Source organism: Dendrobates tinctorius, unplaced genomic scaffold (assembly GCF_039654945.1).
Source record: "Dendrobates tinctorius isolate UK_male_01 unplaced genomic scaffold, ASM3965494v1 ptg000015l, whole genome shotgun sequence".
In the NCBI taxonomy this organism is placed as follows: Eukaryota; Metazoa; Chordata; class Amphibia; order Anura; family Dendrobatidae; genus Dendrobates; species Dendrobates tinctorius.
Window position 1 is genome coordinate 37291634 of NW_027361683.1, and position 27555 is coordinate 37319188.

Here is a 27555-nt window from a genome sequence, read left to right on the forward strand (position 1 = left end):
AACGAGTCTTGCAATATGATTAGGATTAAAGCCAAATTAGAATCTCAATTTGCAGACACGGTGTTTCATGCTATTGGCCCTCGTCAGTGCAAAGTATGAGAACTGATTTGGCTAGGTGAGAGGCTCTGGACTTGGGTCTAAGGGGTAAGGTTTCTCCTTGTGGAGAGTGACATACCAACTCTGGCTTGTCAAGGTAGGTCATGCGTATTTTCAACTTTTGCTTGCTCATCACCCATCATAAATGATCAGCACTGGCACACACAGACAGAAAAGGGCCCCTGTGCAAGAACAATATATGGGCCCTTTGCAGTCCAACAGCTACACATAATGCACAATTCAAACCTGTTTTGGAAGTGGAAGTGGCCCTCTTATCTTTTGGGTCCCTGTGTGACAGCACAGGTTGCACTGTTGTGACCTTATCTGTTCATTCACCTTTTGTGTCCGAGGATCTCCATCTTCTGGTGAAGGAAGGTAGTGAGGCTGATTTGGAGGAAAGAAACCAAACACCTGATCAGGTGGATTGTGACTGTGTAACAGGAACTTCAGACTGGATATAAGGCAGCCAATGCCCTTCTGAGTGGCTGATGATTTCGCTGCTGGATTCTTGGAGACCAGTCTGATTCCTGCTTCCCAAAGATAAGTTTTTGCTCTGCTATTGAACTTATTAGTTTTGGTTTTGTTTACCTTGTTTTTTGAGTTCAGCCATCCCCGGCCGGGGGTGTGCTGGATTCTTATTCTTTGATCAGTGTTCTCTTTTGCTCTGCTTTCAGAATACTCTGAGTGCTGATATAGGGTTTGAAGTCTAGTGACTTCAGGGTCCTTTTTGCTTATCAGTTGTGTTGGTAATATTTTTAGCAGGGTTTTCTCGGATTGCAGATGGCAGCTTTTCTGTCCTGTCCTTTTTAGTTAGCTTGGGCCCCATCGTTTGCTCAACCTATCTTTCTATCTGTGTTAGTGTTTTCATCTTGTTTCACCTTCATTATATGTTGGGGGCTGCCTATCGCTTTGGGGTCTGCTCTGGGGTAGTCAGTTTTTCCCTTTTCTCTCTTTAGGCTTATTCAGATCTCCAGCTGTGACAAGGTGTCTAGGATCACCGTAGGAACACTCCACAGCTACTGCTAGTTGTGTGAAAGGATTAGGGGTCTGCAATCCACTAGTTTCCAACCTCTCTGATTTTCTGGGCTGAGCTTGTGTTTTGTTTTTTCCTCCTTGGTGACTCAATCATAACAGAATCACCAGCCATACTGCAGATTCTAGGGTACTCAAAAGCAGGAAGGAATTGTTAAAAAAGGAAAAAAAAAGAAAAAAAGTGTCAGAATTTTTTTTCTTTGATATTTTTTCCTCTTTTTCTCTGAGGCCATAGGAGGAATTTTTTTTCTGATTGAGTTTAAGCAATTGTCTGATCGTGTGGAGCAGCTTGCTGCTGAAGTGCGAGGAATTTCCGCCTATCTTGCTCATTCACATGCTGCTGAACCAAAAATCCCCAACTCCTGATGTGTTTTTTGGGGATCGGTCTAAATTTTTGAATTTTAAGAATAATTGTAAATTATTTCTTGCCTTGTAGCCTAACTCATCGGGGAGCTCTGCGCAGCAGGTTAAAATTGTCATCTCCTTGCTGCACGGCGATCCCCAGGATAGGGAGTTTTCTTTAGTACCAGATGATCCTATTCTAACTAATGTGGACGCATTTTTTCAGACCTTGGGGTTGTTGTATGATGAACCTAATGCGATTGATCAGGCTGAGAAGACCCTGTTGGCATTGAGCCAGTGTCAAGATTCTGCAGAACTGTACTGTCAAAAATTCCGAAAGTGGGCGGTCCTCACCACTTGGAATGATGGTGCCTTGGCAGCTCTCTTTCGGAAGGGTTTGTCAGAAACCGTAAAAGATACTATGGTGGGATTTCCTGTTCCCTCTGGTCTTGACGATTCTATGTCATTAGCCATTCAGGTTGATCGGCGTTTATGTGAACGTAAAATTACACGGGAAATGTTGCCACCTGTTGAACAAATGTCTGAACCTATGCAATGTGACAGAGTTTTGTCTAGGGCGCAACGTCAGGAGTTTAGAAGGCGTAATAAGCTGTGTTTTTTCTGTGGAGATGCCTCTCATATTATTTCTGTCTGCCTTAAACGAGAGAAACGTTTTGCACACACATTTGCTGTAGGTGGTGTACAACATAAGTTTCTTCTGGCTATTACTCTGATCTGCTCCCTGTCCACATTTTCTGCTAAAGCCTTTGTGGATTCAGGAGCGGCCTTGAACCTAATGGATTTGGATTTTGCTAAACGTTGTGGTTCCCTATGACACCCCTGCGGACGCCTATTCCTTTGAGGGGTATTGATGCTACTCCTTTGGCAAAGAATAAACCTCAGTTTTGGACCCAGGTGGTAATGCGGGTCGCCCCAGACCATCAAGAAAATTGCAGATTTTTGGTGCTGCATAATTTGCATGATACCATCGTGCTGGGGTTCCCCTGGTTGCAAATCCATAATCCAGTTTTGGATTGGAAATCTGTGTCTGTGGTGAGTTGGGGTTGTCGTTGTGCTCTTAGTGACACTCCTGTTTTCTCCACCTCTCCCCAGTCGCATGAGGTTCCTGACTATTTGGCTGATTTTTATGATGTGTTTAGTGAGAGTAAGTCTGCGTCTTTGCCTCCTCATAGGAGTTATGACTGTGCAATTGAGCTGAGTCCGGGGTGTAAATTTCCCAAGGGTCGACTTTTTAATTTGTCTGTGCCCAAACATGAGGCTATGCGTTCTTATATTAAGGAGTCGTTGGAGAAGGGTCATATTAGACCATCCTCTTCACCCTTTGGTGCTGTTTTTTTTTTTGTGGCCAAAAAGGATGGTTCATTAAGGCCGTGTATTGACTATCGCTCCCTTAACAAAATTACTGTTAAATATCAGTATCCGTTACCCCTGATTTCTGACCTATTTTCTAGAGTTGAAGGTGCTTGCTGGTTTACCAAGCTTGACCTCAGGGGGGCATATAATCTTATTCGCATTAAGCATGGGGATGAATGGAAGACAGCGTTTAATACTCCGGAGGGACATTTTGAGTACCTGGTGATGCCTTTTGGGCTCACTAATGCCCCTTCTGTCTTCCAATCCTTCATGAATGATATTTTCCGGGACTTTGTGGATAAGTTTTTGATCATCTATCTGGATGATATTTTGATCTTTTCCAGGGATTGGGATTGTCATGTGGAACATGTTCGGACTGTGTTCCTGATTTTGAGAGTGAATTCCTTGTATGCTAAAGGATCGAAGTGCCTTTTTGGTGTACAGAGGATTTCATTTTTGGGATTTATTTTGTCTCCGTCAACTATTGAAATGGACCCGGACAAGGTACAGGCCATTTATGATTGGGTTCAACCCACTTCTTTGAAGGTTCTCCAGAAGTTTTTGGGCTTTGCTAATTTTTATCGTAAGTTTATAGCCAATTTTTCTGTTATGGCCAAACCATTGACTGATTTACTGAATTGGTCTCCAGAGGCTGTTTCTTCTTTTCAGGAGCTGAAGCGGTGGTTCACTTCTTCTCCGGTTTTGCGACAACCCGATGTCTTACTTCCATTTCAGGTGGAGGTGGATGCTTCAGAGACTGGTGCAGGAGCTGTTTTGTCCCAAAAAGATCCTGTAACATCTAAAATGAACCCCTGTGCCTTCTTTTCCCGAAAGTTCTCTCCTTCGGAACGCAACTATGATGTGGGGAATCGAGAACTGTTGGCCATGAAGTGGACATTTGAGGAGTGGAGACATTGGTTGGAGGGAGCTAGACATCAAGTTGTGGTCCTCACTGACCACAAGAATTTGATCTACCTTGAGTCGGCTAAACGCTTGAATCCAAGACAGGCCAGGTGGGCCTTGGTTTTCACACGTTTTGATTTTGTGGTCTCCTTTCTTCCGGGCACTAAGAACTTTAAGGCTGATGCCCTCTCTAGGAGTTTTTTGGCTGATTCTCCTATTGTGACCAAGCCTGCTACCATCTTAGGTGAGGGGTGGTTCTTTCTGCCATCTCGCCTGATTTGAGACGTACTCTGGAGAAGTTTCAGGAGGATAAGCCTGAGCATTGACCCAGTGGTTGGTTGTATGTTCCTGACCAGTGGAGGAGGAAAGTGATGTCTGAGGTTCATTGCTCCGCGTTGGCTGGTCATCCAGGTATTTTTGGTACTAGAGATTTGGTGAGTCGGTCTTTTTGGTGGCCTGCCTTGTCTCGTGATGTCAGAAATTTTGTGCAGTCCTGTGGGACTTGCTCCTGATCTAAGCCTTGTTCTCGTTCTAGTGGGTTGTTGATGCCTTTGCCGGTGCCCAGGAGGCCATGGACCCATATTTCAATGGATTTTATTTCTGATCTGTCTGTCTCTCAGAGGATGACTGTTATCTGGGTGATTTGTGATAGATTCTCTAAGATGGTCCATCTTGTACCACTCCCTATGTTGCCATCTTCCTCAGAGTTGGTGCCCTTATTTTTGCAAAAGGTGGTTCGCTTGCACGGGATTCCTGAGAGCATTGTATCGGACAGAGGAGTTCAGTTTGTCTCTAGATTTTGGAGGACCTTTTGTTCCAAGTTGGGAATTCAATTGTCCTTCTCTGCATTTCACCCTCAGACCAATGGGCAGACGGAGAGAACAAACCAGACTTTGGAGGCTTATTTGAGATGTTTTATATCTGCTGATCAGGATGATTAGGTCTCATTTTTACCCTTGGCCGAATTTGCTTTAAATAGAGCTAGTTCTGCCACTTTGATGTCACCCTTTTTCTGTAACTTTGGGTTTCATCCTCGATTTTCTTCAGGGCAGGTGGAGTCTTCTGCCTGTCCAGGGGTTGACACTGTGGTGGAAAGAATGCAGCAGATTTGGGACCAAGTGGTGGATAAGTTATCTCTTTCCCTGGAAAAGGCCCAGAGGTTTTCTAACCAGCATAGGACCATTGGTCCCCGGTTTAAGGTGGGTGATATGGTCTGGTTGTCATCAAAGAATATCTCTATGAAAGTGGCTTCTCCAAAGTTTAAACCTAGATTTATTGGACCTTACAAGATTTTGGAGATTATTAATCCAGTCTCTTTTCGGTTGGCTCTTCCTGTCACATCTAAGATTCATAATGTGTTTCATAAGTCCTTGTTGAAGAGGTTTGTTGAACCAGTGGTTCCTGTGGCGGCACCTCCTGACCCTGTGTTGGTTGAAGGTATCATGGAATATGAGGTAGAGAAGATACTGGATTCCTGTCTGGCTAGACGGAGACTCCAGTATTTGGTTAAGTGGAAAGGTTATGGTCAGGAGGATAATTCCTGGGTCTCTGCCTCTGATATTCATGCCGAAAGATTAGTGCGTGCTTTTCATCGGGCTCATCCTGATCGGCCTGGTGGCTTGGATGAGGGTTCGGTGACCCCTCCTCAAGGGGGAGGTACTGTTGTGAGCTCATCTGTTCATTCACCTTTTGTGTCCGAGGATCTCCCTCTTCTGGTGAAGGAAGGTAGTGAGGCTGATTTGGATGAAAGAAACCAAACACCTGATCAGGTGGATTGTGACTGGGTAACAGGAACTTCAGACTGGATATAAGGCAGCCAATGCCCTTCTGAGTGGCTGGTGATTTCTCTGCTGGATTCTTGGAGACCAGTCTGATTCCTGCTGCCCAAAGATTAGTTTTTGCTCTGCTATTGAACTTATTAGTTTTGGTTTTGTTTACCTTGTTTTTTGAGTTCAGCCATCCCCGGCCGGGGGTGTGCTGGATTCTTATTCCTTGATCAGTGTTCTCTTTTGCTCTGCTTTCAGAATATTCTGAGCGCTTATATAGGGTTTGAAGTCTAGTGACTTCAGGGTCCTTTTTGCTTATCAGTTGTGTTGGTATTATTTTTAGCAGGGTTTTCTCGGATTGCAGACAGCAGCTTTTCTGTCCTGTCCTTTTTAGTTAGGTTGAGCAATTGATGGGGCCCAAGCTATCTATCTTTCTATCTATGTTAGTGTTTTCATCTCGTTTCACCGTCATTATATGTTGGGGCCTGCCTATTGCTTTGGGGTCTGCTCTGGGGTAGTCAGTTTTTCCCTTTTCTCTCTTTAGGCTTATTTCGATCTCCGGCTGTGACGAGGTGTCTAGGATCACCGTAGGAACACTCCACGGCTACTGCTAGTTGTGTGAAAGGATTAGGAGTCTGTAATCCGCTAGTTTCCAACCTCTCTGATTTTCTGGGCTGAGCTTGTGTTTTGTTTTTTCCTCCTCGGTGACTCAATCATAACATTGCACCAATGATATGTCCGACACTGATGATCAGGGCCCATCTGCATCATGCAGTAAATTTTGTTTCTTAACAATATATTGGTAAGCATAGTATTTCTTTATTTGATGTGTTGAGTGTTATGAATGGGCACCGAGGAGGATAGCAGGCCCAAGCTAAGCCACAGAAAACCAGAGAGGTTTGTAACTAAGCGGATGCAGACCCCTGATCCTGTCCACACAACTAGCAGTAGCCGTGGAGTGTGCCTACGATGATCCTAGATGCCTCGGCACAGCTGGAAAGCTAACTAAGAATAAAGCAAGAAAGGGGAAATATAAACTGCCCCAGAGCAGACCCTAAAGGAATAGATAGCCCCCAAACATTTATTGTCAGTGAGGCAAGATGAAAACACAAACGCAGGCAGAAAAATAGACTGAGCAAACGATGGGGCCCAAACTGACTAGACAGGAGAGGAAAGGAAAGACACTGTCTGCAATCACTCACGACTTCGCCCCCACTATATCAGCACTCTGGTATATTCTGAAAGCAAAGCAAAAAGAGACCAATATAACAGGGAACAAAACAAACTGGCACATGCAGTAATATATGGGCGGTGATTCAGCACAGCCCCAGTCGGAGCTGGCTGACCCGCACAAAGCAGAGATAAACAAAACCAGATCAAATGCAAACAGAATAACAAATGAACTACTTAGCTGAACCATGCAGGGAAAGAGCAGGAGACATGAGACCTAGAAGACACAGGAAGAAAATCACCAGCAGGGATAGAGGGAGTCAGCTGTCTTAAATCCCAATCAGAAACCCCAGATCTCCAATCCTCTTCCTCATGATCAGGTGTCAAGCCTCTGTCAATTAGATCAGCTCCACTACCTTCGGTAACCACCAGAGGGAGTCCAGAAAGAGAAATCGCAACCCGTCTGTCAATCTGACCAGCTCCATTACCTTCAGTAATCAGAGGGAAGCCAGAGAGAGAATCCCACAGCAGTTGAGGATTTGATGTTATTTTTCAGAGAATTGCTTTTAGTCTTATAACTTAAAAAATTAAAGGAAGTTTTATTAAAAATCTTTAGTGATACTTCTATCATGATAGTCAAGCTCATATCAGATGCATTAATACGTGTTGTCATTGTGTTTACTAATGTTTTTATTTAGCTTACTTGCAGGACCACACAGTTCCTCTCTTGTACTTTCAGTTTGTAAAGCTGCAGGATGTGATGTGGACAGGAAACCACTTATGTATCTTGGGTTTGAGCAACCATACATTTGTTGTCGCAGTCAGTGAGGAGCTCATCTAATTACACAAACATTCATTGACCTGTACATAAATCATGGACAATTCAGAAAATTCTGCAACATTGAATGACTTTATTGCATCTATACCTGTTTCTTCATTGCCAAGGATTTTGCAAATCACATCAGGAGTCTATTTGCAGAGTAAGTAATACCAATCAAATTTAAGTTTACAAGAGTGACAGAATGAGTGATTGTAAGGAGGTTCATAGCTCTACCTGATTGTCATGTACAGAATTATGAATCATTAACTATCTGAAAGTTTTATATACAGTATTTTATGTCAATATCAGGGATTCCTGCTTTTTAAGTATTATCATGTAACTTTGTAAGAAGCAGTTGATAATAAACATTGACTAAAATCATGTATAGCTATATAAACAGCATTTGCATAGACACCAATATTTGTTGTGGGAATCTATAGAGATACTTTGCATCAAACATGCATTACTTATCTTTACAGAAACATTATCTTGCAAATTTCTTTTATTTGAAATTCCTTTTACTGTATTGCATAAAATTAATGCTTTAATTAACCACTAATGGCCATGGCTGCTTTGTCTTTAACCCCTTCCTGACATCCGACGTACTATCCCGTCCATGGGACCCGGGCCCCTATGCCCATGGACGGGATACCGCGATCAGCGGCGCCCACGTGGTGAGCGCCGCTGATCGCGGCCGGGTGTCAGCTGATTATCACAGCTGACAGCCGACACGTTAACCCCTTGCACACCGCGATCAAACATGATCGCGGTGTACCGGGGGTTAAAGGGAAGCATCGGCAGGGAGGGGGCTCCCTCCGTGCTTCCCTGAGCCCCCCACGGCAGCGCAATGTGCAGCGCTGCTGCGGGGGGGCTCCTTTCCTGCAGTTGGCTTCCTCAGTGCCTGCAAAGCGCAGGCATGAGGAAGCCTTGTGCACTGCCTGTGACAGATCGCCGATCTGTCACAGTGATCTGTCATGTGACAGATCAGCGATCTGTCACAGGACAGTGATGCCCCACCTGGGACTATTTAATAAAGTTAAAAAAAAAATAAAAAAAAGTGTTAAAATAATTTAAAAAAAAAAAAAAAAAAAAAAAAAAAAAAAAAAAAAAAAAAAATCGCCAAATAAATTAGAAAAAAAAAAAAAAATATTCCCCCAAATAAATCCATTTTTTGGAAATAAAAAAAAAAACAATAAAAGTACACATTAGGTATCGCCGCGTCCATAATGACCCGCCCTATAAAACTGTCACATTAGTTAACCCCTTTAGCGAACCCCTTAAAAAATAAAAAACGAAGCAAAAAATAATGATTTATTATCATACCACCAAACAAAAAGTGTAATAACGCGCGATCAAAAAGACGCATATAAATATCCATGGTACCGCTGAAAATGTCATCTTGTCCCGCAAAAAACGAGCCGCCATACAGCATCATCAGCGAAAAAATAAAAAAGTTATAGCTCGCAGAATTAAAGCGATGCAAAAATAATTATTTTTATATAAAATAGTTTTCATTGCATAAAACCGACAAAACATAAAAAACGACCTAAATGAGGTATCGCTGTAACCGTACTGACCCAAATAATAAAACCGCTTTATCAATTTTATCACACGCGGAACGGTGTAAACGCACCCCCCAAAAGAAATTCATGAAACGCTGGTTTTTGTTCATTCTGCGTCCCAAAAATCGGAATAAAAAGCGATCAAAAAATGTCACGTGCCCGAAAATGGTACCAATAAAAATGTCAACTCGTCCCGCAAAAAATAAGACCTCACATGACTCGGTGGGTCAAAATACGGAAAAATTATAGCTCTCAATATGTGGTGATGCAAAAACTATTTTTACAATAAAAAGCGTCTTTTAGCGTGCGACAGCTGCCAAATATAAAAACCGCCATAAATAGTAAATCAATTTATCACCCCCTTACTTTGGGAAAAATAATAAAATAAAAAAAAGTATTTATTTCCATTTTTCCATTAGGGTTAGGGCTAGGGTTAGGGTTAGGGCTAGGGTTAGGGCTGAGATTAGGGTTAGGGGTGTGTTGGGGTTCGAGTTGGAGTTAGAATTGGGGGTTTCCACTGTTTGGGCACATCAGGGGCTCTCCAAATGCAACATGGCATCTGACCTCAATTCCAGCCAATTCGGAGTTGAAAAAGTCAAATGGTGCTCCTTCCCTTCCAAGCTCTGCCATGCGCCCAAACAGTGTTTTACCCCCACATGTAGGGTATCAGCCTACTCAGGCAAATTGCAAAACAATTTTTGGGGTCCAATTTCTCCTGTTACCCTTAGGAAAATAAAAAATTGGGGGCAAAAATATCATTTTTGTGGAAAAAAATGATTTTTTTATTTTCACGTCCGAGCGTTATAAACTTCTGTGAAGCACTTGGGGGTTCAAAGTGCTCACCACACATCTAGATAAGTTCCGTGGGGGGGTCTAGTGTCCAAAATGGGGTCACTTGTGGGGAGTTTCAATAGTTTAGGTACATCAGGGGCTCTCCAAACGCTCATGACACCCGCAGACCAGTCCATCAAAGTCTGCATTCCAAAACGTCACTACTTCCCTTCCGAGCCCTGACGTGTGTCCATACAGTAGTTTTCTCCCACATATGGGGTGTCAGCGTACTCAGGACAAATTGGACAACAACTTTTGGGGTTCAATTTCTCCTGCTACCCTTGGTAAAATAAAAAAAATTGGGGACTAATTGATCTTGTTTGTGGAAAAAATATGAATTTTTTATTTTCACGCCCTGGCGTTATAAACTTCTGTGAAGCACTGGGGGTTTAAAGTGCTCACCACACATCTAGATAAGTTCCTTGGGGGGGTCTAGTTTACAAAATGGTGTTATTTGTGGGGGGTTTCCACTGTTTAGGTACATCAGGGGTTTTCCAATTGCGACATGGTGTCAGATCTCAATTCCAGCCAAAAACGTCAAATGGCGCTGCTTCCCTTCCGAGCTCTGCCATGCGCCCAAGTAGTGGTTTGCCCCCACATGTGGGGTATCAGCGTACTCAGGACTAATTGCACAATAACTTTTAGGGTCCTGTTACCCTTGGAAAAATAAGAATTGAGAGTGAAAAGATCATTTTTGTGGAAAAAATATGATTTTTTAATTGTACGGCTTTATGTTATAAACTTCTGTAAAGCCCTTGTGGGTTCAAAGTTCTCACCACATATCTAGATAAGTTCCCTGGGTGGTCTAGTTTCCAAAATGGGGTCACTTGTAGGGGGTTTCCACTGTTTAGGAACATCAGGACTCTCCAAACGTAACATGGCGTCCGATCTGAATTCCAGCCAATTTTGCATTGAAAAAGTCAAACGGCGCTCCTCCATTCTGAGTTCTGCCATGCGCTGAAACAGTCGTTCCCCCCCACATATCAGGCATCAGCATACTCAGGACAAATTGCACAATAATTTTTGCAGTCCAATTTCTCCTGTTACCCTTGGTAAAATAAAAAAAATTGAACCTGAAGTAATTTTTTTGTGAAAAAAAGTTAGATGTTCATTTTTTTTTAAATATTCAAAAAAATTCCTGTGACGCACCTAAAGGGTTAATTAACTTCTTGAATGTGGTTTTGAGCACCTTAAGGGGTGCAGTTTTTAGAATGGTGTCACTTTTGGGTATTTTCTATCATATAGACCCCTCAAAGTGGCTTCAAATGTGATGTGGTCCTAAAAATAAAATGGTGTTGTAAAAATGAGAAATCGCTGGTCAACTTTTAACCCTTATAACTTCCTAACAAAAAAAAATGTTGGTTCCAAAATTGTGCTGATGTGAAGTAAACATGTGGGAAATGTTAGTTATCAAGTTTTTTATGTGCTGTATCTCTGTGATTTAAGGGCATAAAAATTCAAAGTTGGAAAATTGCAAAATTTTCAAAATTTTTGCCAAATTTCCGTTTTCTCACAAATAAATGCAAGTTATTTGAAAGAAATTTTACCACTAACATGAAGTACAATATGTCACGAGAAAACAATGTCAGAATCACCGGGATCCATGGAAGCGTTCCAGAGTTATGAACCTCATAAAGGTACAGTGGTCAGAATTGTAAAAATTGGCCCGGTCATGAACGTGCAAAACACCCTTGGGGGTGAAGGGGTTAAACAGTATTTTAATTTTCAGGAAGCTTGCACTTGCCTTAAACTTTGGCATAGGGGCTAAATTCTAATGACTACAGGTAAGCAAACCTTTCAAGGTTCAATTTGATTCAGTGAAATTAAGGGCAGACACCAGGAAAAGTGTCATCAATTGACCTAGAGTACAAATAGTATAATTACGCAGCATGAATGCATTGGACAGGGCTTGGACTAGCATTTCTAGCTGAAACATTGATCAGTAACAGGATGAGTGACAGGTATAGGTCTGGTACTCTGAGAGGTCTGCCAAATTCAGGCAACACACATGAATGAGACCCAACTTGGTGCAGGGTGCAGCCAGCCCATATAGCAAGATGTTAGCAACACAGGTGCAAAATACTAGATCAACAGCCACTCTCCACCTACCCATTCCTGGAGGGGGTGACTGCCCAGTATACACTTGCACAATAAAGGCCCGCATAGGGCACTGTTCACATTAGGGTACTGCATAGTGTCTGGTTCACAGCCTATTAGTCACGCCCCTACTTTTCGATTAATATCCAAAAAATAGAAATCAACAAGGCACTCACCCAAAAAAGACTTGTGGCGCAATAAGAGATAAAAATAAAGCATTTAGAGAATTAAAGCAAGTAGGTAGTGATGAGGCATTAAATAAATACAGAAGATTAAATAAATTCTGTAAAAAGCAAATCAAGACAGCAAAGATTGAGACAGAGAGACTCATTGCCAGAGAAAGTAAAAATAATCCCAAAATATTCTTTAACTACATAAATAGTAAGAAGCTAAAAAATGATAGTGTTGGTCCCCTTAAAAATAGTCTGGGTGAAATGGTGGATGAGGATGAGGAAAAAGCCAATATGCTAAATGACTTTTTTTCAACAGTATTTACACAAGAAAATCCCATGATGGATAACATGATCAGGGATAAAAATTCTCCATTAAATGTCACCTGCTTAACCCAGCAGGAAGTACGGCGGCGTCTACAAATCACTAAAATTGACAAATCCCCGGGCCCGGATGGGATACACCCCCGAGTACTGCAGGAATTAAGCACAGTCATTGATAGACCACTATTTTTAATCTTTAAAGATTCCATAATAACAGGGTCTGTACCACAGGACTGGCGTATAGCAAATGTGGTGCCAATATTCAAAAAGGGGACAAAAACTGAACTTGGAAATTATAGGCCTGTAAGTTTAACCTCAACTGTGGGTAAAATCCTGGAGGGTTTTCTAAGAGATACTATACTGGAGTATCTGGAGAAGAATAACCTTATGACCCAATATCAACATGGGTTTACAAGAGACCGTTCCTGTCAGACTAATCTGATAAGCTTTTATGAAGAGGTAAGTTCCGGACTGGACCAAGGGAATGCAGTGGACGTGGTGTACATGGACTTTTCAAAAGCTTTTGATACGGTGCCACACAAAAGGTTGATACATAAAATGAGAACAATGGGGATAGGGGAAAATATGTGTAGGTGGGTTAAGAGCTGGCTCAGGGATAGGAAACAAAGGGTGGTTATTAATGGAGCACACTCGGACTGGGTAACGGTTAGCAGTGGGGTACCACAGGGGTCAGTTTTGGGCCCGCTTCTTTTTAACATATTTATTAATGACCTTGTAGGGGGCATAGAGAGTAGAATTTCAATATTTGCAGATGACACTAAACTCTGCAGGGTAATTAATACAGAGGAGGACAATTTTATATTACAGGAGGATTTATGTAAACTAGAAGCTTGGGCTGATAAATGGCAAATGAGCTTTAATGGGGATAAATGTAAGGTCATGCACTTGGGTAGAACGAACAAGTTGTATAATTATGTGCTTAATTGTAAAACACTGGGCAAAACAGTCACTGAAAAAGACCTGGGTGTATGGGTGGACGACAAACTCACATTTAGTGGCCAGAGTCAAGCAGCTGCTGCAAAGGCAAATAAAATAATGGGATGCATTAAAAGAGGCATAGATGCTCATGAGGAGAACATAATTTTACCTCTATATAAGTCACTAGTGCGACCACACTTAGAATACTGTGTACAGTTCTGGTCTCCGGTGTATAAGAAAGACATAGCTGAACTGGAGCGGGTGCAGAGAAGAGCGACCAAGGTTATTAGGGAACTAGGGGGTCTGCAATACCAAGACAGGTTATTACACTTGGGGTTATTTAGTTTGGAGAATCGAAGGCTTAGGGGTGATCTTATTACAATGTATAAATATATGTGGGGACAATACAAAGACCTTTCTAATGATCTTTTTACTCTTAGACCTGTGACGGGGACAAGGGGGCATCCTCTACATCTGGAGGAAAGAAGGTTTAAGCATACTCACAGACGCGGATTCTTTACTGTAAGAGCAGTGAGACTATGGAACTCTCTGCCATATGATGTTGTAATGAGTGATTCACTACTAAAATTTAAGAAGGGACTGGATGCCTTTCTTGAAAAGTATAATATTACAGGGTATATACACTAGTCTCCTTAATATTGCGTTGATCCAGGGAGCTAGTCTGATTGCCGTATGTGGAGTCGGGAAGGAATTTTTTTCCCCAATGTGAAGCTTACTGTTGCCACATGGGGTTTTTTTGCCTTCCTCTGGATCAACATGTTAGGGCAAGTTAGGATAGAATATGGGTTGAACTAGATGGACTTAAAGTCTCCCTTCAACCTTAATTACTATGTTACTATGTTACTATGTTACTATGTTACCATCCTGTCCAGTCGTTCACAATGTAATAGATTTGTACTCTTATGCTGGTGCACAGGCTGGACTAAAAAATGTGTGAAACAACTCACAGAAATTGCTGCATACACTGCTGCTGCTAATGTTTTTGCTTTGGCACCTTGAGGTCCCTAGGTTGGAAGTCTATAACTGCGATGCACACTGTGTGCTTCACTGCTGTCTTGGGGAAAAGCCATTCTTAAGATTGTCTACAAACGTGTTTCGTTACTTCAGCATGCAACCGTCCCTTTCCAGGTGGGAAGCATCTGGCAAAATTAACTCTTGTACAATTGATCTAGCAGAGTGGCAACCCAGTAGTCAGAACTATTTCTAATCCTAATAATACATCATGTTGCAGAGGGTGCCGCAAAAGGCAATCATGTGTCAGGCGCATCCACAAGGTCCAAGTCCATGGTGTGTTGGGGGCACTCAAGGTTGCTTCCTCCATATCCTCCAACCAACCACGGAAAACAGAGAGTGGATCATTATCCTTTTCATCTCCTGACTGCTGCGCACCCATCACCTCTTCCTCCTCATCCTCCTCCATTTGTTCCTTGACTCCTGCACCTTCAATAACAGATTTTCTGGTACCATGAGCCCCCCTCGATCACTGTAATCCACCCTCCCATGGGACTTGCCTGTGCAATGATAGTCTGGAACTTAGAGATATTGCTATCCCTTCCGCATCCTCCTCTGCTACCACCACATCCTCCCACAGACTATTCAAGTGTTGTCCAGCATGTAGATAACCAGAATAGTGATACTGATGATGGCATCGTCAGCGCTAACCATCTTAGGGTGGTTTCACATTAGCGTTTCAGGGCGCAGCGACGGCCTGCGTACGGCCGCTAAGCACTGCCCCCTGCCACGCCTCCTCCGGTAGCTCCGCCTACCGGCGCATGACCCTGCATGCATCGTGCATCCCCTATATTTATCACTGGGGATGCAGGCCGTGCGCAGTATGCGTTTGGCAGTGAATGCGTCCTTTTGACAGTGTGCCGAGCGCAACCAAATTGCAACAAGTTGCGTTTGGCGCTGGTCGGCACACCGTCAAAGGGATGCATGTGCCGCCAAATACATACTGCGCATGGCCTGTGTCCCCAGTGATAAAGATAGGGGACGCATGCAGCGTCATGCACCGGTAGGCGGAGCTACCGGAGGAGGCGCGGCAGGGGGCAGGGCTTAGCAGCGGCCGCGCTCAGGCAGTCGCTGCGCCCTGGAATGCTAATGTGAAACCACCCTTAGTAGCCATTTTTAAACCGTACAGAATGGTGCCAGAGGACCTTCATCTGTGCCCACTTGGCAAGCATGATTTACATTACGTCTGTTTTGCGCTCGCACAGGTTAAGCAGAAGGACATACTGCACCAGGGCTTGTAGCTGCTGCCATTGTCACTGCAACATGTGCAGAGTGGAATTCCACCATGTCAGCACATCACAAATCAAACAGTTAACCAGTAATTTTTAGCGATGCAAGAAGATGACCTGCGGGGTTTGATCTGCGGAAGTGAGCACACAGCAACTATGTTTTCTGCAGCAGTGCATCCAGGACAGGATAGTGGCAGAGAAATTGCTGTACCACCAGATTGAGGATTTGAGCCATGCAAGGCTCATGTGTGAGGCTGCCCCAGAGTACAGCTGCCTCCAGGTGTGTACCGTTATCGCACACGGCCTTTCCTGGCTTCAGGTTCACTGGAGAGAGTCATTGCTCAAAGTCGGCTTGGATAGCTGTCAACAACTCTTGAGCTGTGTGCAATCTCCAAGGCATATTAATTTAAATTGGCAGCGCAGTGCAGAGGTGGGGGGAACTGTTGAAATGCATGTCTGATTAAGGGAGAGGTTGAGAGCACAGATGGAGGCCCTAGAGGAGGTGGAAGGGCTAGAAGCAGTGGAGGAAATATTAGATACAAAGGTTTTATTTGCAAGCCTTAGGGATTCCAAGACTTGTGGAGCAACCCCTTGACTGCCTGTCCCCACAGTCACCTGGTGTCAGTGGTGAAATGCACCCTGGTAGACACAGATTTTTTTTTAGGGAACGGGTGATGTTATATGTGACATGCTGTTGTAGCATAGGCACAGCTTTCTTGGAGAAGTATTGGTGACTGGGCAACTGGTACTAAGGGACTGCGGCAGCCGTCAACTTTCGGAAACCATCTGTATTCACCAGGCGGAAAGGCAGTATTTCTGTGGCCAACAGATTGGAGATGGGGGAAGTTCAAACTCATAGCTTTGGCATGTGTAGAAGGAAACATTCTTTTATGGGAAAACAACTGCTGATGATGGTATGGGCGGTGGTTGGCGAGGCCTGCTGGTTCACATTTTATGGTTCCCAGTCCCAGGGATGTTGATCGCGTATGTGCCGGTTTGTGCATGTACAGTAGTAGTTATATTATTGCAATTTTTGCCTCTGCTGAGTCATTTTTTGCAAATTTGGCAGACAGCGTGAGTTGGGTCATCCTTTGCAGTCTCAAAAAAGGTCCAGGCTAGGTAACCCTTGCCGTCCCTGCGAACTGGAGACTCACAACCGGTGCTGGCCTTGGCCACAGCTGTGGCTGAGGATGGAGTGCTTGTCATTAGTGATGAGCGAGCACTAAAATGCTCAGGTGCTCGTTGCTCAGGTCGAGCAAATTGGAATATTTGGGTACTCGACCCGAGCAACAAGCCCAATGTAAGTCTATGGGAAACCCAAGCTTTTTTGCCGCGACCCCCCCGGAGGTCTTTCTAGGGTATCAAAACATCAGAAATCTATGGGAACAGTGCACAAAAGACATGGGAACATCATGGGGAAGGCCCCTGGAAGCATTTCTGACTCCTGACACAACTTTTACTGGCGCAACATAAAACATACAAAAATGAAGCCAAAATGGATTTTACAGGGAAATATGTTAAGGGACATCCTTTCCAGGGTTATAATTTGTATGTAAGGCAAAAGAAATAACCCCCAAAAAATGCTCCTCCACCACTTTGACTATGTTCATATGTAGCGTTTTTCAATTTTAACATTGCTTTCAACTAATACAAATGCATTTACTGATAAATGTCATTGTAGCATTTAACAACCTTAGCTGGCCATGTGGTGCGTGACACATCATCAGACACATCTTGTTTCATTTATGAAGGAGTGACTATTAAAGTCACAAAGCCAATTTTTATAGGGGCATCAGTCGGCATTACTATTCTTAAAGGGCCATTATTGAACAGTGGGTCTCCTACACTGTGCCTATGCATTGAGTGGCTGGGATGCCAAAAATTAGGATGCACCAGAATACCCCTTTCACGAGATGTACAGGAGGGTCTCCTGTAAAAATGTTCCCATTATAAGAAATTGGGTCTCCCATAGTGTTTACTTATGCATTGAATGCAAGGCCTGCCTTGCCTAAAAGTTACACGCACCCCAATAACCCTTGGAACAGACGTCCTGGATGGCCACTTGAAACAAAAGTTACCATTATTTTTCATTTGGTACTGCCATACTGTTAGCATATGCATTGAATGCAAGGCCTGCCCTGCCACATAGTCACATGCACCCCAATAAGCCTTTGAAACCCGCATACTGAATGGCCACAAGAAAACCAAGTTCACATTATTCAATTTGTACTCCCATACTGTTTGCTTATGCATTGAATGCAAGGCCTGCACTGCACCAAAGTTACATGCACCACAATAACCCTTGGAACAGACGTAGAGGTGTGGGCCTCCTGAAAACAATGCTTCCATTATTATGAAGTGGGTCTCCCATAGTTATTGCCTATTCATTAAATGCAAGGCCTGCAAAAATTAGGAGGCAGTCCAATGCCCCTTAAAAAAGGCCTTATAAAAAAATGTTCCCATTATAAAGAAGCGGGTCTCCTTTACTTAGTATGCCCATACACAAATAACATTTCCTCCTGTAGGGTACATATTTTTTTACGGGCATCATAAACACCCTTTAAAAAAACTAGAGTGGCTGTAGCATTACAGAACACGTTCACCCTTGTGTTCTAGTGGTGGTGGTCTGGTGGATGATAAGGAGGAGGATGACACCAAATAGCCAAAATCAGGAAGCGTATACGTATGTGTGGGTGTGAAGAGGTGCATGGGAATACATCTCCCAAAAAAAGACACACTATTGGAGGTTATGTTTTGCTGTTATCATTCGGTGGTGTAGAGAAGTCTGGCCCAATCCAGCCCTTGTTCATTTTATAAGAGTCAGCCTCTCTTCATTTTCAGTTGACAGGCGAATGCGCTTATCAGTTATAATTCCACCAGTGGCGCTAAAACCCCATCCTGGCAAAATGCTAGCAGCAGGGCAGGCCAGGACCTCCAAGACGTAGAGAGCCAGTTCATGCTACGTGTCCAGTTTGGATACCCAATAATTAAAAGGCACAGAGGAATCACGGAAGACATTGATACAGTCAGCAAGGTACTCCCTCAGCATCCTCCAAAACATTTCATTCCTTGTGACATTACCCCGCGCCTCTGGGCCAGGGCGATGGGAGGGTCTGAGAAAACTGTCCCAGAACTTTTCCAGTGTTCCCCTGCCTCTGCTGGATTGAAGTTGTGTCTTTCGCCTGTACTCCTTGGTTGTCCAATGAACTGTGACGTCTGCTGCCAGCGTTTTCAGATGGGAATTTTTTTTTAATAATTCCGCATCAAGCGCCCTCTGGTACTGCACCATTTTAATAGACCAGTCTGCCTCTGGAAGAAGAGATTGAAAGTTCTCCGTAGCATGGGTCTAGAAGTGTCACCAACCAATAATGAGTTTGACCGTAAATTTTCATAATGCGAGGGTCACAGGAAAGGCAGCGTAACATAAAGTCAGCCATGCATGCCAGACTGGTAACAGGCAAGCCTTCTGTGTCCTCACCAACAGGACAACTGACCATGGTGTCCTTCTCCTCCTTCTCTCCTCCTCCTCCCAGTCCTCAGGCTATCCATGCTGAACAGACGGTACCGTCCATAGGGCATGAAAGTAGCTCCTGTTCTTCCTCCTCCTCTTCCTCTTTGTCAACCAATCCACGTTGGGATGACATGAGGCTGGGCTGTGTGTAATCACCCTGTATGGTTCCTTGCTCCATGTCCTCGTGCTCTGCCTGCAATGCATCCTCTTTCATTGTGAGCAGAGAGCTTTTCAGAATGCAGAGAAGCGGTATTTTGATGCTTATTAAGGCATCATGGCCGCTCACCATCTTGGTGGATTCCTCAAAGTTCTAGATGATGGTACATATGTCTGACATCCATGTCCACTCCTGAGGTCTTATGTGTGGAGTCTGACCTGAATAACGACGGCCTTGTTGATGCTGGTAGTCAACAACTGCCCTCTTCTGCTCATAAATCCTTTCCAACATATGCAGTGTAGAGTTCCAATGTGTGGGGACATCACACACCAGTCAGTGAGCCAGAAGCTGCAAACACTGCTGAAGTACGGCAAGGGCGATCCCAGCTTCCACTATGTTAACCCAGTGTGCCGTCAGAGATGCAGCGTCCCTGCCCAGAAGCACTTGTCCACCTGTCTTTGGTTAGGTTGACTTTTCTAGTAACATTGTTCAGGGCACGGTTTATGTTCAGGGACACGTGCTTGTGTAATGCCGGGACGGCACACCAGGAGAAATGGTGGTGGCTGGGGACCGAGTACCTTGGGACTGCCACCGCCATCAGGTTGTGGAAAGCTTCCGTATCCGCAAACCTAAAAGGCAACATTTCGACCACAAGCAGACGAGAAATGTGTGAATTTAGTACTGTTACCTGTGGGGCGTTGGCTGCGTATTTACACTTGTGTTCCAATGACTGCGGCATGAATAACTGAAGGCTGTACTGGGACAAGGACGTGGACGTGCTTGATGATGGTGGTAGTTGAGTGTGGACAACAAGAAGTGCAGGGCAGGAGGCATCTTCGCATGCACTATGGACAGGGGATTGGCTTGTATGCACAACATTGGAGGAAGCAGTGTTTCCACCCACAGACCCTGTTCCTGAAGCCTGGGGTTCAGCCCACAAAGTCGGTTGCTTTGCTGCCATGTGCCTGATCATGCTGGTGGTGGCCAGGCTGTTAGTTTTGCTACCGCTGCTGATGCGGGCATGGCAGGTGGTGCACAAAATGGTCTGTTTGGGGTTATTGCAGAGTCTTTAAAAAACAACCAGACTTGGGAAGAACTAACAGTTGTACTGCCAACTTCCGTCGTGTTGGTGTTACGAGGAACGGCTGCCAGCCTTCTGCCTGCGGCCACCACATTGCTTTTTCCTGCCTGTTGAGGTGCTACGCCTCCCTCCCCCTGTGTGCTGCATGTCCTCGCTCTGCATGTCCTTCTGCCAGGTTTGGTCAGTTTCTATATCATCCACCACCTTGGCTTCCACTTCCGCACCCTGGTCCTCCACCAGACTTGCTGGCCATTGTCTCTCATTATTGTCCACCTCTTGTGACACATTCCCACCATTGCCTTCATGTGACCGTGACTGCTCAAATATTTGGGCATCGCTACATGTGATATCATTTTGCCCAGCTTCAAGTGGACCGGGCTAGAGGCCCGAATCTATAGCTGGAAAAGTGAACAGCTCTTTGGTGTGTCCAAGTGTGGGATCAGTTGTCTCTGGGCACTTGGCATGGTGGGAGGAAGGAGGATCAGGGTGAGGAATATGCGGTCCAAACTCACAGCTACTCTGACTTGACTGTGTGGAAGGCAGGGTGGTAGTGGTGGTGGTGGCAAACTGACCAGGAACATTATCCGCTAACAACCAACAACCGTTTCACACTGCTCTGGTTTCAATAATGATGTCCTGCTGCAGGCCCCTAGTAATTTGGTCATGAAGGTCGGGCAAGAAAATGTGGGTGTTTCAGCTTGCCCATGGCCTCAGCATGCACCATCACCATCACGTCCACTTCCCCGTCCCTTATCACGCACCTTGCCCATTTTAAATGGACTACAATATTTTCCACCTTCACTAGAAATGGCTGAATTGGTAGCGAACTTGTATGTGTGCAGGCAAACCACATTTTAAAATATCTGGACTGTAGGAAAAAATTTATTTTTGGTTATCAAACTGGTGTCAATAACTAGGGTAAATATATGCAAAACACAAGCCGCAGAGACACCATCACATTTTTCTCAACGCAAGCAATGACTAGCCAGGTCTTTCCCCGGGAGGGAACAACCACGGGAAGGGCAGTCTCCAATGAAGGAAACCACCTATGACAAAACATGGTATCCATCCACAGACAGCTGTTTCGGGGTATTGCCCCTCATCAGTGTGGAGTAGGAATCTGGCCAGTAGGAGCAATGCCTAGTAGAAGACTGTGAAAAATGAGGATGAATGAACTCATGGAGATCAACATTCAACACTGCGGAGACACCATCACATGTTTCTCAACGCAGTGATTCCAGGGCAATGCCCCCACCCTTATGGGAAATATGTAAATATATGCAAAACACAAGCCGCGGAGACACCATCACATGTTTCTCAACGCAAGCAATGACTAGCCAGGTCTTTCCCCGGGAGGGAACAACCACGGGAAGGGCAGTCTCCAATGAAGGAAACCACGTATGACAAAACATGGTATCCATCCACAGACAGCTGTTTCGGGGTATTGACCCTCATCAGTGTGGAGTAGGAATCTGGTCAGTAGGAGCAATGCCTAGTAGAAGACTGAAAAATGAGGATGAATGAACTCATGGAGATCAACATCCAACACTGCGGAGACACCATCACATGTTTCTCAACGCAGTGATTCTAAGGCAATGCCCCCACCCTTATGGGAAATATGTAAATATATGCAAAACACAAGCCGCGGAGACACCATCACATGTTTCTCAACGCAAGCAATGACTAGCCAGGTCTTTCCCCGGGAGGGAACAACCACGGGAAGGGCAGGTCCGGTCTGCCAGAACTTTCCCTGCAGTATCAGACCCCGGGCACTCGTACATATTTCCCATAAGGGTGGGGGCTTTGCCCTAGAATCACTGCGTTGAGAAACATGTCTGTGGATGGATACCATGTTCTGGCATAGGTGGTTTCCTTCATTGGAGACTGCCCTTCCCGTTGTTGTTCTGACGGAGATACTACACTGTTCAATAAGTGGCCTGTATTTTTTTAATTTTTTGCCCAGCTAAATTGTGTCATCAAGTAGGCTAAGATAAGACACAACGAAAAAATTCTGTGGTGGCCTGAAATTGCACAATTTTGAGCGCAATGATATGCGATCCGTATGGCGGACAAAACACGATGTAAAATATCTTCCCTGTAGCTAAATATTTTTTTGGCAGCTAAGTATTTTTTGGACAGCAAAATGGTGTCAAGAAATTCTATAAGACACTCCAAAAAAATTTAACAGTACCACAAAAATGTCAGAAATTTCTACGCACTCAGATGTGATGGCTGGGATGGGCAACTCCGTTTAAAATAGTTGGATTTTCACGCTGTACTATTAGAAGGCTCTGGCTGTATTCTCCTGTGACAACAAGCAAATGGAGAAAAAAAATAGATTGCTTTGGAATAAAATAATCACAATTAAGATGCCAAAAAAATTATTCCTGCCCACTGATACCTGGGGCTATTTATATATATGGTCAATATATGTAATAGGCAGCAGCAGACAGTACTGGAATGGACCCTCTTGATGTATGCAATGATAACCATATACCCACATACAGTGCCTGTATGCCTTGCACTGATGTGTATGTAGCCACATACACTCCCCTGCCTACCTTCCACTGCAATCTATATACCCCGTAATTAGTCCTAAGGACTGTTGGTTTAGCTGGATATGTGGATTCAATGATGATACGCCCACACTAACTAATAAATGCACAAATCTCTTCCTATCTCAGCAGCAGCTCTCCCTACACTGTCTGATTCTGGAGGCGATTGGACCAAGCAGGGTGGCGCCATGTCTGATATAGACCTGATGACACTGTGCGGCCAGCCAATCACTGTAATACAGCAACAAAGATGGCTATAGCATTGCAGTGCATGGCAGACAATCCCTGCATATTGATTGGTGCTCTAAAGAGCACCAAATTTGCAGGGCAGAGACCCGAGCTCCCACTGAATAATCCTGGAAATGTTCAGTGCTCGCCGAGTACCGTGAGTACAGAGATACTCGGGCCAGTACCGAGTAATGGCGAACTTACTCGCTCATCACTACTATCAGGATCCTGTCAGCACCGGCAAACTTCCACGGCTGAGCAGGGTGACTCACCCACACTGCAGGAGGGCCCGGGGTCTGAAACTGCAGGGAAAGTTCTGGCAGACAGGACCTGCGATGCTGAAGGTAGTAAGAAGTACAAGGACCTACGATCATGTGACCACAGGGGGCGGGGCTTAGCATCCTACTGCTGGAGATGATTGTAGGATACTTATTACAGGGATTCTGTAGTATAGGAGAGGGAAACTCAGGTCAGACAAATGAGGGTCATACACGGAGATGGCAGCGCAGTACCAGAGGGGCGAGTGTCATGAACTCATTTTCTGCTCCACCAGTTGAGAGTTCCCCTTCCGTTCTCCCTCTGGTGGTGACAGGAGGTAGTGCAGTTGGTTTAAGTGGTAGTGATCTGCCACCTGATGAGGACGATAACGATTGGATCTCTGGAGTATCAGACTGGATATAAGACAGCCGACGCCCTATCCGGGTGCTGGCGATTCAGTCTGCTTCTCAGGTCCTGGACTTCAGCTCTCTTTCAGTCTTCAAGTTAAGTTTGTTTTTTGCCATTGTTCACTCTTGCGCTTGTTGGTCAATTCAGTTTTTTGTGTAATCAGCCTATGCTGAAATTACACTCCTATTAATCAGTATTTGCCAATCTGCTTTTTGTCCCTTATTAGATTGGCCTCTTTTTTGCTCTGTCTCAGAATATTTCAGAGTGCTGATATAGGTTTAGAAGTCTAGTGACTTCAGGGTTAATTTTGCTATCAGAAGTGTTGGACAATATTTTTGTAGGTTTTTTTTTGGCAGATTGCAGACAGTGTCTTTCCTTTTCTGTCCTTTTTAGTTAGCCGAGCCCCATCGCTTGCTCAGCCTATTTTCCTGCCTTTGTATGTATTTTCATCTTGTTTCGCTGTCAATACATGAGGGGGGCTGTCTTTCCTTTGGGGTCTGCTCTGGGGCAGTTAGTTTTCCTCTTTTCCTGCTTTAGGCTTATGTAGTTCTCCGGTTGTGACGAGGCGTCTAGGACCAACGTAGGAACGCTCCACGACTGCTGCTAGTTGTGCGGGTAAGTTTAGGGATCTGCAATCTGCATAGTTACCAACTTCTCTGGTTTTCTGAGACTTAGCTTGTTGTCTTTTTTTCCTCCTTGGTTTCCCATTCATAACAGAATCACCAGCCATACCGCAGATTCTAGAGTACTCAAAAGCAGGAAAGAATTGTTAGAGAAAAAAAAAAGTGTCAGAATTTTTTTTTTGTTTTATTATGTATTTTTTCCTCTTTTTCTCTGGGGCCGTAGGAGGATTTTTTTCCTAATGGAGATTAAGCAACTGTCTGATTGTGTGTAGCAGCTTGTTGCTGAAGTACAGGGAATTTCCACCTACCTTATTCAGTCACATACTGCTGAACCCAAGATTCCTACTCCTGATGTGTTTTCTGGGGATCGGTCTAAATTTCTGAATTTTCAGAATAATTGTAAATTATTTCTTGCTTTGAAGCCTAACTCATCAGGGAGCTCTGTGTAGCAGGTTAAAATTGTTATCTCCTTGCTGCGCGGCGATCCCCAAGATTGGGCTTTTTCTCTGACACCTGAAAATCCTATTCTGACTAATGTGGATGCATTTTTTCAGGCCTTGGAGTTGTTCTATGATGAACCTAATGCCGTTGATCAAGCTGAGAGAACCCTGTTGGCATTAAACCAGGGTCAGGATCCTGCAGAGTTGTACTGTCAAAAATTCCGAAAGTGGGCGGTCCTTACTACATGGAATGATAGTGCATTGGCAGCTCTCTTTCGTAAAGGTTTGTCAGAGACCGTAAAACATGTTATGGTGGGATTTCCTGTTCCCTCTGGTCTGGATGGCTCTATGTCATTAGCCATTCAAGTTGATCGGCGTTTACGTGAACATAAAACTACACGGGAGGCGCTGCCACCTTTTGAACAAAGGTCTGAACCTATGCAATGTGATGGGGTTTTGTCTAGGACGCAACGTCGGGAGTTTAGAAGGCGTAATAAGCTGTGTTTTTTCTGTGGAGACGCCTCTCATACTATTTCTGTCTGCCCTAAACGAGAGAAACGTTTTGCACACACATTTTCTGTGGGCAGTATACAACCTAAGTTCCTTTTGGCAATTACTCTGATCTGCTCCTTGTCCACATTTTCCACTAAGGCTTTTGTGGATTCAGGAGCAGCTTTGAATCTGATGGATTTGGACTTTGCTAAACATTGTGGTTTGTCCATGACGCCTCTGCAGATGCCCATTCCTTTGAAGGGTATTGATGCCACTCCTTTGGCGGAGAATAAACCTCAGTTTTGGACCTAGGTGATAATGCGAGTTGCCTCAGACCACCAAGAAAATTGTAAATTTTTGGTGCTGCATAATTTGCATGATACTATTGTTCTGGGGTTCCCCTGGTTGCAAACTCATAACCCAGTTTTAGATTGGAAATCTGTGTCTGTGGTGAGTTGGGGTTGTCGGTGTGCTCTTGGCGACACTCCTGTTTTCTCCACCTCTGCCCAGTCGCATGATGTTCCTGACTATTTGGCTGATTTTTATGATGTATTTAGTGAGAGCAAGTCTGCGTCTTTGCCTCCTCATAGGAGTTATGACTGTGCAATTGAGTTGAGACCTGGGTGTAAATTTCCCAAGGGTCGACTTTTCAATTTATCTGTACCCGAACATGAGGCTATGCGATATTATATTAAGGAGTCGTTGGAGAAGGGTCATATTAGACCATCCTCTTGGCCCTTAGGTGCTGGGTTTTTTTTCATGGCCAAGAAAGATGGTTCATTAAGGCCTTGTATTGACTATCGTTCCCTCAACAAAATTACGGTTAAATATCAGTATCCGTTACCCCTGATTTCTGATTTATTCTCCAGAGTTAAAGGTGCTTGCTGGTTTACTAAACTTGACCTCAGGGGAGCGTATAATCTTATTCGCATCAAGCACGGGGATGAATGGAAGACGGCGTTTAATACTCCGAAGGGACATTTTGAGTACCTGGCGATGCCTTTTGGGCTCACTAATGCCCCTTCTGTCTTCCAATCCTTCATGAATGATATTTTCCGGGACTTTGTGGATAAGTTTTTGATCATCTATCTGGATGATATTTTGATCTTTTCCAGGGATTGGGATTCTCATGTGGAACATGTTCGGACTGTGTTCCGGATTTTGAGAGTGAATTCCTTGTATGTTAAAGGATCAAAGTGCCTTTTTGGTGTACAGATGATTTCAATTTTGGGATTTATTTTGTCTCCGTCAACTATTAAAATGGACCCGGACAAGGTACAGGCCATTTATGATTGGGTTCAACCCACTTCTTTGAAGGCTCTCCAGAAGTTTTTGGGTTTTGCTAATTTTTATCGTAAATTTATAGCTAATTTTTCTGGTATTGCTAAACCACTGACTGATTTAACTAAGAAGGGTGCTGAGGTGCTGAATTGGTCTTCAGAGGCTGCTTCGGCCTTTTAGGAGCTGAAGCGGAGGTTCACTTCTGCTCCGGTTTTGCGGCAACCTGATGTCTCACTTCCTTTTCAGGTGGAGGTAGACGCTTCAGAGATTGGTGCAGGAGCTGTTTTGTCCCAAAACGATCCGGTGACGCCTAAAATGAATCCCTGTGCTTTCTTTTCCTGAAAGTTCTCCCCATCTGAACGCAACTATGATGTGGGGAATCGGGAATTGTTAGCCATGAAATGGGCATTTGAGGAGTGGAGACATTGGTTGGAGGGAGCTAGACATCAAGTTTTGGTCCTCACTGACCACAAGAATTTGATTTACCTTGAGTCGGCCAAACGCTTGAATCGAAGACAGGCTAGGTGGGCCTTGTTTTTTACGTGTTTTGATTTTGTGGTCTCCTTTCTTCCAGGCACTAAGAATGTTAAGGCAGATGCCCTTTCTAGGAGTTGCTGATTCTCCTATTGTGACCAAGCCTACTACCATCCTAGGTGAGGGGGTAGTTCTTTCTGCCATCTCGCCTGATTTGAGACGTGCTCTGGAAGTATTCCAGGAGGACAAACCTGAGCGTTGTCCTATGGGAAAATTGTATGTTCCTGACCAGTGGAGGAAGAGAGTGATGTCTGAAGTTCATTGCTCCGCATTGGCTGGTCATCCAGGTATTTTTGGTAC

At 44.3% G+C, this 27555-nt stretch overlaps 1 protein-coding gene across 3 annotated transcripts in view; it reads left to right on the forward strand.

The window, feature by feature from the left end:
* The first annotated feature begins 7426 nt into the window (after positions 1 to 7426).
* THEMIS2 (thymocyte selection associated family member 2) overlaps positions 7427 to 27555 on the forward strand; it is a 145069-nt gene continuing 124940 nt past the window's right edge. For all 3 annotated transcript variants that reach the window (XM_073563679.1, XM_073563689.1, XM_073563697.1), the window contains exon 1: positions 7427 to 7663. In XM_073563679.1, the coding sequence (XP_073419780.1) occupies positions 7558 to 7663 (106 nt within the window). In that variant the 5' untranslated portion in view covers positions 7427 to 7557. The remainder of the gene's footprint in view (positions 7664 to 27555) is intronic.